Raw genomic sequence first — 14,769 nt, 5'->3', positions numbered from 1 at the left:
TACAGATTTTCATCAATTCAGATTTTCATTTGCGCTCTCCATTCCCCAACAACTTTTCCCTCAGCTGAAGATACTGATTCATTCTAAGTTTCAGCTCCACTTTTAGTAATTAGACTCCAAAACATCTTCAAAATGGTTATTGTTTGAGCCTAGAACAGTTGAATGTAGTTAGAGAGTTAGGAGTAGGACTTGTAGTTGGACCCAATCCTACCCCTTACTAGTTTGTCAGCAAGAGCTTCATTCTTCCTCTCTCTTACCCATTGCTTGAGGTCAGGCAGTTGCCGGGTTGCAAACAGGTTCCGATCTGAAGCCCATTTGTACTGCAAGTTGGACAAAGTGCAGAACGGCATCGTGTTTGTCAGTACAAGCATTTGTAAGTCCGATGTTCTCAAATCAAGGACCCAATGTAGTGGTGTTGTGAGACCTGTTTTGATTGAAAACTGCAAGAATTAAACCTAAGGTCTTGCTGCATTGTTTGACTCAACTCTTGCAAAGCACTGAAATGAGCTATGATGTTTAGAATCACAGTTGGTGTGTGTGTTTTGTATGATTGGAGTCTGGCTTGTAAAGGGACCTCAACACTCAGGATGCTCAACTGAACATGGAGTAACAAAGTTGATCGTAGAGTCATAGAGATGTACATCATGGAAACAGACTCTTCGTCCAACTTGTCAATGCTGACCAGATATCCTAAAGAACTGTAGCCCCATTTGCCAGCATTGGCCCATATCCCTCTAAATCCTTCCTATTCATATACCCATCTAGATGCCTTTTAAATGTTGTAATTGTACTTCCTCTGGCAGCTCATTCCATACATGCATCACCCTCTTTGTGAAAAAGTTGCCCCTTAGGTCCCTTTTTAAATCTTTCCACTCCCACCTTAAACCCATGCCCTCTAGTTTTGGACTTGCCCCACCCCAGGGAAAGACGATGTCTATTCACCCTATCCATGTACCTCATGATTTTATAAGCCTCCATAAGGTCGCCCTTCAGCCTCTCCAAGGAAAATAACCCTCGTCTGTTGAGGCAGGATCTGAGGAGCAGGTAAGTCAGTCAGGACTGACAAAGGGTTTTGGCCTGAAACATTGACTTACCAGCTGTTCAGGTGCTGTCTGACCTGCTGTGCTTTTCCAGCCTCTTACCTATGGGCTGTGGCTTCCAACATCTGCAGTCCTTATTGTTGCTTTGTCTATTCAGCCTCTCCCTGCAGCTCAAACCCTCCAAGCCTGGCAGCATCCTTTTTAAATCTTTTGTGAACCTTTTAAAGTTTCACAAAATGCTTGCTTCCTACAGCAAGGAGACCAGAATTACATGCACTATTCCAAAAGTAGCCTAAACAATGTCCTGCACAGTTGCAACATGACCTCTGAACTCCGCTACTCGATGCACTGACCAAAAGAGGCAAGCGTGCCAACCACCTTCGTCACTATCTTATTCACCTGCAACTCCATTTTCGAGGAACTATGAACCTATGCTCCAGGTCTGTTTGGTCAGCAACACTCCCTAGGACTTTACCATGAAGTGTATAAGTCCTGTCCTGATTTGCCTTTCCAAAATCCAGCACCTTATTTATCTAAATTAAATTCCATCAGCTATTAACTCGTCAATTTGTGCTGGAAAATTGTAAAATTCTCACTTCATGTTGATTTTATTATGAGACCATTGTACTGCTGAAACTATTAAAATGAACCAGAAGTTATCTCTCAATTTCTTACCTTTTGTTGGGTTTGTCCATGAAACAGGGTCTGGTTTAAAAAAAAGCCGTCCAGCTGTCTTTGGACAGTGTATCTGTTGTTCACTTCTCTGAAAACCAAAAGAACTGCGGATGTTAGAAATCAGAAACAAAAACAAAATTGAAAATTGCTAGAAAAATATAGCATGTCTGACAGCATCTGTGGAGAGAAATCAGAGTTAACATTTTGGGTCCAGTGACCTTTCCTCAGAGTGGCCGTTGTTCACTTCTGTTTGGCACAATTTCCTAGGTTATGATCCTTGGAGAGTCAAAATTGGAGTAAGTCAGAAGTCACGCAATGCCAGATTATATTCCAAAAGGTTTAATTGCAGTCAAGCTTTTGGAACGCTGCTCCTTTGTCAGGTGAAGTCCAGAATCTTGTATTTTCAAATAAACCTGTTGGACTATAACCTGGAGTTGTGTGACTTCTGACCTTGTCCACTCCAGTCCAACAGTGGCACCTCCACGTCATAAATTGGAGTAAGATTGGATTAATTCGGTGGTGAGAGAGAAGTCATACCAATATGTGGGTAATCATCTGTGGAAGGTGGACTTTGACTTTGGTGTTAATTTGTTGGTGTTTATAGGATATTAGTATCTAGGCCACCTGGTCTCATGGTTCCAGGCAACCTGAAGAACGATCCATTCAGATAAAATGATTTGAAGGTTCAATGGAGCAATTCTTGTGCCCAGCCTCCCCTTTCCAAATTGCCACCTGCAGCACCTTGGGCTGGTTAGCTGAAGCTTGGGTGGTCAGCGCAGATAAGGTGTTAATTAAAAATTGATAGATTTTTGGATTCTCATTGGATTTCCTGCACCCTTAAACCTCATGGTTTTGTTTTGAACTTTGTGTAAATGCTGATGTGGGCTGATTGTTCATAATGAGGTTTAGTCTTTGCTTATTTTATCAGATTTTTTGTTTGGGCCCACGGAGATCCAGGTAATCTTTGGCTTGTCAGCTGGTTTCTTTAGAAGAATCTAAAATTGTTTCTTCCTATCCTATTTCATATTCACATTTTACGTATTCAAGACTGACAATATCAATTGTTTGTCAGTTGTACTGTTTAATTCACACACTAAGGACTAGATTTTTAGGACCTCAAGCTTGCAGTATTGTGGGCGGGGAAGGAAAAGTGCAAATAATGGCACTCTCAATTTCCACCAGTTAGGAGAGGAATCCTACTCATCTCCCAGTTGAGGTTAAATTATTTAAGCAACTGCCAGTTTGTTGGAGAGGGGGATGGAGTATTTAAAGAAGTGCATAGGTTTCAGGGGCTCTCAATTCTGATTAGGTGGTGGGTACAGAGTAGCAAGCCAGTCAAATGATGCTCGAGACATCATTACCACCTCCTAAGAGGATCAGTGGGGCAAGGGGAGATGGCACTTTGTAAAGAGATGCCCTCAGGAGAGCATTTCTGCAAAACGTTGAGTATCTGCCTTTTAGTTGTAACAGTGACTGGACATTTGATCCATTTAAACAGTTATTTTTCTGATGTACATGAAGGTTTCCATTTGTTTTTGCTTTTGGTCAAGTATGTATTTACTCATTGCAGATATTTTCCCCTTTTTGTGTGTGTGTGTTTCTATATTACGCATGCACATAAGTATACGTTTGCGGTTGTTATGAATGTCACTACAGTGTTCAACTTTACGTATGAAAAGTTGAAAATGTAGAGCTTTGATTTCATGTTATGGTGAATTGTTTACTTCAGGTTAGTTTGATTATGTCTGCATGGGTTTACAAATAATGCTTGACTCAGGCTTTTGGCAGCATTAAACTGTAAGGTTGTTATGGAGATAATTAATAGGGCGAAGCTTTGATCTAAATGAAAACTGGTGGATTTATGTTTATAAAAATATAAGTAAGAACATTAACTTGGTGGTGGGCGTGTTGCAGATATCCAATTTACTGTGTTTAATCAAAGAAATCAGTTCTCATTATTCAGAGGAAAACAAAGGGAGTTCCACAGAATTCTGTAAGTCCATGTAACGCTGTAAGGGAGTACAGCTGCAGAGTTGGCAATATGGGAGTGACTGTGTGTCTGATGGGTGGTGGTATGGATCAGGATGATGGGGATATATTTTGCTAATTTCTATGTTTGTAAATAAGTTTACAGTGATGACTTATATTGTTTAGAAACATTCTCACTGGTTCAGTGTTTGTATTTGGTCATTAATGATTGTGATTGTTCTGTTCAAATTTGTGTAGTAAAGATCTTTTTAATGCTTCAGGTTAATCCTAGAATCCTGCCACCGCTTTCTTTCTTTGAGCTCTTCCACACATTCTTAGAATGATTATGATCTATCAACCCCGATCTAGCAAATATTCTCACAACTGGGATCACAGCGCATTGAAATCTGTGGTCAAAAGTGTCAAGTTTATTGCATTAATTAGTAGTTTGAAAGGCTTTTGATTGAGCCAAGTGTGGCAGAACAGGATAAATAGATTGTGAATGTTGAAATCTAAAATTGAATGACTTGAAATGGGATTATTTCAGAAAGCAGTTTGAAATCTGCTTTCTTTTAGACTGAATGAGAATTTTTGGGGTCACCTCTAAAGAGCAACATCGCCACAAAGAATGTCAGAAATGGTGGTAGGTGAAAGTTTGATTGTTGAGAATGGCCAAGATGGCAATCAGTATGTAAAAACTAACTTTCTACCATGTTGAAATTATGAGGAACATTGCCAAGGTTGAAAACCACCAATTTACTACAAAAGTTGGAGTGAAAATAATTCTAGAACCTGACAGTTGATAGTACTGCTAATCTCAAACATTTTACCAGGTTTGATTAGAATTGGTCATCTTATCTTGACAGAAAGACAAACACTGACGGCTATACCTTGGCTTCTTGTGTTTAGGTTAGCATATGTATCCCAGCCACGCCTTAGTCGGATCAGAGAAATGTCAAGGTTTCCATCTTCAGTCTATTGAAGAAGGTTACATTTGGAGATTAAATCATGTAAATCTGCTATCGTTTTAGTTTGGCTCTTGTCATGTGCTATATTGTAAATTTGTAAAATTCAATAGACAAAACTGTCCAGAAAGACTGAACAGTCTTGGGGCTGTTTCTCTAGAAGAGTAATAATTGAGAGATGATTGGATAAAAGATTTAAATGTTTTGAAAAGTTTTGATAGGATACCTGTGTATTTCCATTTGTGGGTGAGAGCTAAACTAAGTAGAAGTGCATCGCTTCAAGCTCCAATAGGAAAATTCAGGACCAACTACCGGATCGAGACAAAGGTGCGAATGTAGAACTCAGTATAGAAATATGTAGTTGAGGTGATTACTGTAGATGCATAATTACAAGCTAAATGAACACATGAAGTATAAAAGGATATGCTGATAGATGGAGGCGATGAAAGCTGGGAGGATACTGGTGTGGGTCAAGAACGCTGGTACAGATCAGTTGTGCTGATTACTTCTTACTGTTCTGTAATTTCTCTTATTCAATGATGCAATTGGTGCAATCAATCATCTCCGTACTATTAGCGAAGAGACTAAGACAGCTATCTTACTGATTGTACAAGGAGTGAAGACTTGTGTTTTATTCTCAGACAGTTGTTTCACTTTGTTTTAGCTGTACATATTTACATTTCAAGAATAGTTTCTTTTTGTAGCTTGCCTAAGGTATGCAATAAATTGTTGCAATCTGTCATTGGTTGGAGAGTTTGGTGCTAATAGATGGAGGGAGCTTATCCTGTTTTCAGGGGTGTGACTGTATTAATACCTCATTCTTGACCCCATGAGGGTGTTGTGCTAAGGAGGCTAGTGGATGTGAGTTAGATACTTTGTTAAACTTGCATGTGTTAACTTTCATAAACTTTATTGTAATTGAAATGCTGGCTAGGATAAACAAGCTGCCTGAAAATATGGCCTTTGCCAATCAAAATTGAGCAGCTTTTAAGATTGGGATGTTGAGACAGGTGAAGGAGGAACAGTACGTGTGTTCTTATAGATAGTTGGAGTTGCTGAGGAATGATTGGATTTGGTTGTTATTGGACTTATTTTAAACAGGACAGTTCCTTCCTTCAGCCAGCCAATGCTCCAGTGCAGCCAGCTCTTTGAAGAGTGAAATGTTCTAATATTTGTCCAGCCCTCCTGCCCAAACTAAGCTATGTAGACTGTGTTTAGCGTAGTTGTGACAGTTTCTGAGATGCTGTCTTAATGACGCAAGTTTCTTGTTTGTTTGGTAGAAGCGACGATCAGGCCGTCAAGTAAAACGAAGGAAATACAATGAAGACTTGGACTTCAAAGTTGTCGATGATGCCGGTGAAACAATTGCTGTACTGGGAGCAGGGCGGATTTCTCCGAACTCTGGGTCCTCACAGAAAGGAAACCAGACGACGGTAAGATGTTAAAGTAGGGAGCAGATAGGGGAATCACAAAAGCAGTGAATCTGTTGGTGAGGGTATGGGCCATCTTAGGATTCAAATAATTAGCACTTTGTGCAGTCTGAGAATTGCAAAGTCAGGGAGTGGAGCAAAGAGCGGTATAGAGTGGCTGGTTGTTTGTGATGGCTGTGTTTAGCGTTCCTTTCTAATGAGGAAGTGTTGAATTAGGAGGTCCAAGACTGAGCACAGTTGTCGTCAAGGTTTCCTTATGAATCAGGCTGGAACTTGAAGTGGTGCTTAGATTGGTTTATAGAAGGATGAAAGGTTATCGGAGACGAGCAGAAATGTAGAATTGAAGTTAAAAATCAAATCAACCATGATCTGATTGAATGGCAGAGCAGGCTCGAGGGACCGAGTGGCGTCCTCTTGTTCCTTGTTTGTATGTTTGTATGGTCATCTGATCCAAATTTTTGTTGAATAGCTTCAGGAATGAATAATTGGAGCAGAGGCTACAGATTGGTCTCCAGATTTTAACTCCAGTGATTCAGATGGTTTTAATCCCTTTACCTTCACCCAGTCAGTGTATGGCTTTGGTGTCTGTCTTTCTGTCTGCTGTTGTAGGGTATTATATCAATGACTATATGCGATGGTGCTCCTCAGCACTGGAAGCTGTTTATTTAAAATCAAATGAAACACTGCAAGGTAATCCAGATCCAGAAAGTCTGACGGATTTCCTTGTCTCCTAAATAATATTCATGTGTTTACACTGAATTTGATGAAGCGACTTCTGGTGCAACTCAAGATCACTGTGTGCTGGTTCTTAGTGCGACATGAACAGCTTTAAAAACTATCAACAATTTGAAAGAAATTTGTCTGTTTATTCTCAACACATAAAATAGAATTGTTGCATAAAGTTCAAGAAATCTGTCAAGTTAGGTTTGATCATCTTAATGACTGATTCTGTTATCCAGATAATCTAAAGAGAATTGTACTAATGCATGCCATGAGTCTGACATGCATGGATGTGTCACATTTTGATGTTCTTGGCATTTTTTTGAATCATGTTGAATAGTGGGTACTGTCAGTGCTGCAATAAATCAGCAAGGATCCTTGATACATGAAGGGCGTCTTCCAAATAGGTTTGTGTGTTTGACCTTTGTTTGGAAATCCTGTTTCTAGGAATGCATTGTAATAGTGTCTTTTCATATCTCTGTCTCTGTCCTAATCAGTTTACCGGTGTGTTTTTTCAGCTGCCTAGACACTAAGCTCTGGATTCCCTCTCTACTTCGTTACCATATATATTAATGGTTTGGGTGTGATTATACTAGTGCCAGGTTTTCAGACGGAAGGCAAGAGACAAAAAGTCTGCAGGAGGATATAGGCAGGTTATAAAACTTGGCAGATGGAATGTAACAAAGGGGAATGTGAGATAATGCTTTTTAGAAGAAGAATAGGGGGAGCTGAATATTATTTAGATGGAGAAAGATGGCAGAAAGCTACGGCATAAATATGTGTATAATTTTGTATAAATCACTAAAAGCTAGCATTGAATTCCTTACTGTAGCAGGGTGTCAAGGCTGGGATCGTTTAGTATTGATTGATTTTTACGAAGGGAAAAGTGGAGTTGCGGATTGCAAGATTATCTATGATCTCATTGAATAGCAAAGCAGACTGGATGGGCTGAATGGCTTATGTTTGCTCCTGTGTCTTCTACTCCAAACTCCCCTCGCTCTCTTTCTCTCCAATTTAAGGCACTGATTAAGATGTACCTCTTTTTGGTTACTTGTTCTAATATCTCTACATGATTTGTTTAATGGGAACAGTGTTGCATTATCATAATGTAACTGAACTAGTTGTCCAGAGGCCGATGTTGATGCTGTGAAGAAACTGGTTCAAATCCTATCAAGGCAGCTGGTGGAACTTAATTTCAGATTTACGGATTGAATTTAATCTCAGTCATGATGATCATGAAACCATTGTTGATTGTCATGAAGGTGATGTTGTTTAGGGAAGGAAATCTACAGTCTTTACCACAGACCCATAGTGATGTGATTAACTCTTAAGTATAGTGCTCTCTGAAATGGCCTACCAGTCATCAGGGTTCAAATTAGGGATCGACAACAAATGCGGCCCTTGCCAACAGCATCCATATCCTACGAAAGAATAAAAGCAGAAAAAAATCAGTTGCTTGTTTAGATTCTTGTGATGTGCTTTGGCATGCTTTACAATGTTGAAGTTGTTACATAAATGCCAGTTGTTGGTGCATGGCGTAGGCTCTGCAATTGGGGACCTTGTGTACGTCATATGGCTTTCGGTCTGAAAATCAAATCAGGCCAACTGACTGAAGCAGGCTGATATTTTGGGACTGTAGCCGCATGAATCTGTAAATTAGCAGAGGATAAAATGTTGGCATTAAGTGGGCCATATGTATATTGACCTCATGAGCCAGCTAGTATCTCATTAATACAGATTTTAGAAATTACCATTGCCTCTTTGGGACACAGTGGAGTTTTCAATCTGTACATTTGTTGAAATAATCAGAGCATTTAGTTTTAGTGCGTGAGGTGGTAGGATTAGAGAGATGTTGATTGGTTTTCGGTTTGAAGTTGTTTTTGTGTTGCAATAACAGTTTGTGATAATTAAGTGAACGGTCATGATTGCCAGAGGTGCAAAGAAATGTTAAGAGATATCAACCCTAGATTTCAAAAAAATGTAGATTACAGGAAGATGGGGAGCTGAATAAAATAGGTTTTCTAATCCTGAGGAAAAATGAGGGTGAGAAATAAAGGGAAAATATATTGCATAAGGGATGAGATGTGTTTAGATTTTTGAGGAACAAGGCTGATGGAATGGAGATTCAGGGAAGATTGGAAGCTGGCAGTTTCTTATACTGAATTGGAGGAGTGGAGGATTCGTTGGTGTTAACTCAATTATGGAAACAGTGTTTGATTTATAGAACCATGAGTTCATTACAGTAGAGAAAGAGGCCATTTTACTTTTCATGCCTGTATTGGCTTTTTGAAAGAGCTGTTCAGTTAGTCCTATTCATCCTGCACTTGCTCTTAATTTCTGCAGTTGATGTTCTATTTGCTACAAGACTAATCTCCTTATGAAAATTTATTACTAAATCTCATTACTAAGTCTCTTTCCCCTAACTTGTTAGGCAGTACATTCTCAGAATTCATTGTGGTTTAAAAAAAATCTACTATTTGGTTCTTTTGCTAACTGTCTTTAAATTTGTGTAAAAGTAAAATGCTGCCAATGCTGGAAATCTGAAATATAAGCAGGACGTGTTGGAGAATCTCTGCAGATCCAGTAGCAGCTATACTGGACTCGAAAGGTTAACTCTGATTCTTTCTGTACAGATGCTACCAGACCTACTGAATTTTTCCAGCACTTTGTTTTTGAATCTATCCCTTCTAGTTACTGACTATCCTGCAAGTGAAGGTTTTGCGTTGTTTACACTACCAAATCCCCTCATACTTTTCAACCCTTCTTTAAATCTTCCCATAACCATTTTTGTTGTGAGGAGACCAATCCCCGTGTCCAAGTCTTTAATCTCTGCCATTATTCCAGTAATTCTTTTTCTTAATTAAAGTTTGCAGTGAAGTACGTTTTGTTTATTTTCCCTTACAAATTAGGTCAAAATATTTAAACCGAAAATACTGTCGATACTAAAGAGGCCAGACTACAATTTTCAAACATAAGCAATATTTTGAATCAATGATATTACACCAGACCACACTAAATTAAGTGAAGTTTTGCTGTATATTCATGAGTAATATTACTAGGTCAGGGTCACAGGGATGATTTTTTCATCACTTACAGGTTGTGGTCATTGCTGATTGGGTAACTTTCCATATTGTTGGTAGGTGCCACTGTTGTAGCTGCTGTGAAACAGCCTGACTGGGGAACAGCAAGTCCTGAGCATAAGTTTTCAGTACAGTTGTCAGGGTCCACACACTCTGCAGTATCCAGTTCCTTCATTGATTTCCTGTTACCATGTGGACTAATCCGAATTGGCTGAAGATTGTGATGCTGGGGACCACTAGAGGAGACTGAGTTGAATCACCCATTTGGCATTTCTGGCTGAAGATTGTTGCGAATGCTTCAGCCTTATCTTTTGCACCACTGCACTGGGATTCCCCATTATTGCGGATGGGCATGTTTGTAGTGCCTTCTCCTCCAGTGAACTGTTTACTTGTCCATTCCATTCACAAATGGATGTGGCAGGACCACAGAGGCTGGATCTGATCTTTTAGCTGTGGGATCGCTTAGCTCTGTCTGCCACTTGCTGCTTTTGCTGTTTGACATGCAAGTATTTTTGTTTGATAGCTTCACCACTTTGATAGAAATGCCTAGTGCTGATCCTGGCATGCCCTCCTGCACTCTCCATTGAACCAGGGTTGATCCCTTGGTTTGATGGTAATGGATGAGTAGGATATATGGGACCATGACACAGCACATTCTGGAATGTGATTTGGCTGCTTCAGATGGTCCAAAAAAGCACCTCATGGATGCCTGGTCTTGACTTGCTAGATCCGTTCAAAGTCCATCCCATTTACCACAGTGATAGTGCCAAACATCATGATGGAGGACATTTTCAGTGTGAAATGGAACTTTATCTCCACAAGGGCTGTGTGGTGATTATTCTCACCGATGCTGTAATTGGCAGATGAATCTGCAGCCGTTGGTTGGTGAGGATGACGACATGAATGCTTATTCATGTTGTTGGTTCCCTCGCCACCTGCTGCAGACCCAGTCTAGCAGCTCTGCCCTTTAGGACTCAACAACTCGGTCTAGTGATGCTGTTGGGCCACTCTTGTTGTGGACATTGAACTCCCCCCACTCAATGCATGTTCTTCATCTTTGCCACCTTTGTTCCGTTCCCCAAATGTTATTCAGTTTACAGGAGCACTGATTCATCTGCTGAGAGGTAGTAATCAGGTTCTTTGCCCATGTTTGATCTGATACCACTTAATAGAGGACAAATAATGATACCGTTTATTTGATTACCATATTAGCAATGTGCTTTGTTTTAATGAAAACCACCCCAGCTTCCGCCCTTCCATTCCCCAATCCTGTCTTCTCACACCCCTCTCCAGTGCTGATAATCAAGCCCCGCTATTCCAGTTGTGTCAATATTCATGTACGTTAGTTGATTCAATTGCCAATGGCCATTTGCTTCTCAATCCAGAATAAGCACAATGTTCCCCGTTCCTCTTTAATGAACGCAAAATGATCTGTTTAGTCGGAATAAAACTCATTTTGTAAGGCAAGTTGCAGGCACTGGTTAACTCTGAAGCTATAATGCCAAATTAAAACTATGTCATGCTAATTCCACGCATTGACATGAATCTTAAAAAAGACAAAACTGTGAAGAAATTATGATTTTCTTTTAATAAAAAAGCCCAAAAGGGAATATAATACCCTTGTGGGCCAAGTGTGTAAACAATGAATTAAAGGTATTGGCTTCTCAAGTCCACTTGATTTTCTGTTGAAGTGCAGTTGTTGGTAGACATCCAGTTCCGAATCTGCCAACTTATAACCGCCAAAGGCTTGAATTTATGTACCCCATCCCTTAAGGTTTTAGCAGGTCAGCAGAAGTACTGGTATTTGAAAACTGAGTTTTGCAGCTTCTGTGGTGGCTTCTCCACGCTGACTCTTGGACGAGTAAAACATAATTCTAAGAGAGGGTTGCGTAGGAGCCCTGTAATCTGTTCAAAACCAGTTTCCCAGCGATTGGGGCAATAAGTCTCCATATCTTATCACCTTGAGAACTGAGCTTTGCTTTGCTGTTTCTTCAACATTTCTTAATTTTCTGTAAATATCAGGTAAATGACAGCGCACATAGAACTGTTAGCTTTATTTCCAAGAAATTACCATGGCTAAAAATCCTTTTCAATACTGAGAATGTTTGAATCATTTGAAATCTTTAATTTTTTTTCCAGAGCGTGCTTATGTATGTAATTCCAACAACTGTCTGACAATGTGCTGTCATCTGTTGCAGGAGAATCAAGAGGAAGATGAATCTGCTGTCATTGAGAAGATACTGGCCATGCGCACTGTGCAGAAGGAGGTGAGGCAGTAATTGTGATGTGCCATGACAGCATAGTATTGACTGGGTCGGGGTGACTTTGTGCGTTCAACATATGTTTGTATACAAAATCCTGTTCCAACCTTTCTTTCTATATATCCTTCATTCAAAATAAAATGTCTGTTTTGAGGGCTTATTAAATTGTGCATAAATCTTGTTCCTAATATACTGTGATGAGTGTATAGATATATAATAAATATGCAGTCTTTGCATTGGACGGGTAGATGTGTGAAGAGTTCTTAAGATATTTAGGTCAGATAGTTCTTCTGGAGCAGTAAACAAATGCACTCTGTCAGAGAGCAGCGATCCCACCCACCCCAGAGTATTAATAGAAAATTTCTCTGGTTGGTTATCATTTTGTGCAGCATGAGAACAGTGTGCTTACTGATTGGGCCATCTCTTGCATTCAGATATAGTCAGTGTTAATTCTCAGAACAAGTAGGTAGATTTTGATTGGACAGGATATGGCCATGGTGGTGCAGCAGAGAATTGTCTGCCTTCATGACCACTGTCCAAACTATGTAAAGAAAGTAGTTGGAGCTATGGTTTCAAATATCTCCAGCTTCAAAGAGGAGATGGTTAATAGTCATTCCATCAGAGGTTGTTTCTTGTGGTTCCCAACCATAGTGAACCATGCATCAAAGAATAGCTTCACAAAGGTTAATAAACTCCATCCTGGCACTCAGATCTACCATTGAAATGAAACAATCAAAGGAACTGTGTTTCATAGAATTATACAGTATAGAAGAATCACTTTGAAGCATTGAGTCGGTTCTAAATCTGCAGTGATCCCACTTCCCAGAACTTGGCCCCTAAACTTGAGCGTTAAGACATTTCAAGTGCTCATCCAAGTACTTTTTAAAGGTTGTGAGATTTCCTGCCTTAACTACTCTCCCAGGGAGTGCATTCCAGATTCCCACCACCCTCTGGGTGAATTTCTTTTCCCTCAAATCCCCTCTGAAGCTTCTGCCTTTCACCTTAAAATTATTCCCTTTCTTAATGACCCATCAGTTTCCACAGTATCCCCATGGCAACACAGTGACCAATCAGAAGCTAAGCACCTAGACTGAAGATTGACTGTTAACAGTCCTTGCTGAATCTCCACGCCAATGATGCCTCAACCCTCAATCAGCACTCTTTTCTCATGCTGGATAAAATTGTGTTCATTTTTACATGTCAGTTTCGGTGTCCTTCATAGGACTGTAAGATATAGGAGCACCTGAGCAGGTGATGGACTCATGTTATTATCCCTGCTCTGCTAATCCAGAGACCCAGGGTACTATTCTGAAGAAAGATAACACGGTGTGAAGCTGGATGAACACAGCAGGCCAAGCAGCATCAGAGGAGCAGGAAAGTTTGACGTTTCGGGTTGAGATCCTTCTTCAGAAATGGGGGCGGGGATAGGGATTCTGAAATAAATAGGGAGACGGAGGAGGCGGATGGAAGATTGATAAAGAAGGTAGGGTGAGAGGAGACAGACAGATCAAAGAGGCGGGGTTAGAGCCAGTGAAGGTGAATGTGGGTGGGGAGTTAGGGAGGGGATACGTCAGCCCAGTGAGGTAGGACAGGTCAAGGAGGTGGGCAGAGGTTAGTGGATAGGGGATGGGGTTGGGGCTTGAGGTGTTCCCGTTGTGGTCTCCTCTACACTGGGGACCGCTTTGCGAAATCTCCAATAATCGAAAATTATTTCAGTCATCGTCAGATTCTTGATTTTTATTGAGTTCAAATTCCATGGCAGGATTCAAACTCAAGTCTTCAGAATATTGTTATGGAGATTGTAGGAACTGCTGATGCTGGAGAATCTGAGATAACGTGGTGTGAAGCTGGATGAACACAGCAGGCCAAACAGCGTCAGAGGGGCAGGAAAGCTTGACGTTTCGGGTTGAGACCCTTGTTCAGAAATGGGGGAGGGGACTTTGCAAAGTCAGAAGTTTCAGCCCAATGAGCCTGTTCTGTCATTTGATCGTTGCTGATATGTTTCTCAGCCCCATTGTCTTGCCTTCTCCCTTGATCCCCTTACTAATCAAGAATTTATTTATCCCTGTCTTAAATACACTCCACAGCCTTTAGTGGCAGTGAGTTCCATAAATTCACCACCCTCTGGCTGAAGTAATTCTTGCTCATTCAGTTCTAAAGAACCCTTCACCCAAAGCTGTGCCCTTAGAAGAAGGGTCTAGGCCTGAAATGTCAGCTTTCCTGCTCCTCTGATGCTGCTTGGCCTGCTGTGTTCATCCAGCTCTACACCTTGTTATCTCAGATTCTCCAGCATCTGCAGTTCACACTATCTTTGGGTTGTATTATTATGGCTCTACTAATGAGTAAAGTAGTTGTGAGTTAGGATGTAATTGAGGTTGTCATAATTATTAAAGGACTTGTAGAGAGACCATAAAAGGTTGGCCCAAGTGGTTGGTATTGAGATGTACACATGCAGGATTTTATGCAAAAGCAGAAAATGCAGGAAAAGCTGGCAGCATCTGTGGAGAAAAATCAGAGTTAACGTTTTAGGCCCGGTGACCCTTCTTCAGAAGGGTGGTTTTGATTTCTGAAGCACTGGACCTTCTCTCCACAGACCTGCTGAGTTTTTACAGCAATTATTGATTTTGTTT

General features: G+C 40.4%; 1 protein-coding gene across 5 annotated transcripts in view; it reads left to right on the top strand.

Moving 5' to 3' along the window:
* The window catches only part of chd6 (chromodomain helicase DNA binding protein 6), a 266,089-nt gene that overhangs the window by 121,433 nt on the left and 129,887 nt on the right, over positions 1 to 14,769 (top strand). For 4 of the 5 annotated variants that reach the window (XM_059652680.1, XM_059652681.1, XM_059652682.1 and 1 more), the window contains 2 exons: positions 5,929 to 6,081; positions 12,077 to 12,145. In XM_059652680.1, the coding sequence (XP_059508663.1) occupies positions 5,929 to 6,081; positions 12,077 to 12,145 (222 nt within the window). The remainder of the gene's footprint in view (positions 1 to 5,928; positions 6,082 to 12,076; positions 12,146 to 14,769) is intronic. The other variant, XM_059652683.1, reaches the window with a different exon arrangement.

Source organism: Stegostoma tigrinum, chromosome 19 (genome assembly GCF_030684315.1).
Source record: "Stegostoma tigrinum isolate sSteTig4 chromosome 19, sSteTig4.hap1, whole genome shotgun sequence".
Classification (NCBI taxonomy): domain Eukaryota; kingdom Metazoa; phylum Chordata; class Chondrichthyes; order Orectolobiformes; family Stegostomatidae; genus Stegostoma; species Stegostoma tigrinum.
Note: the sequence above shows the minus strand (reverse complement) of the source record. Positions and strands in the feature narration are given on the sequence as shown.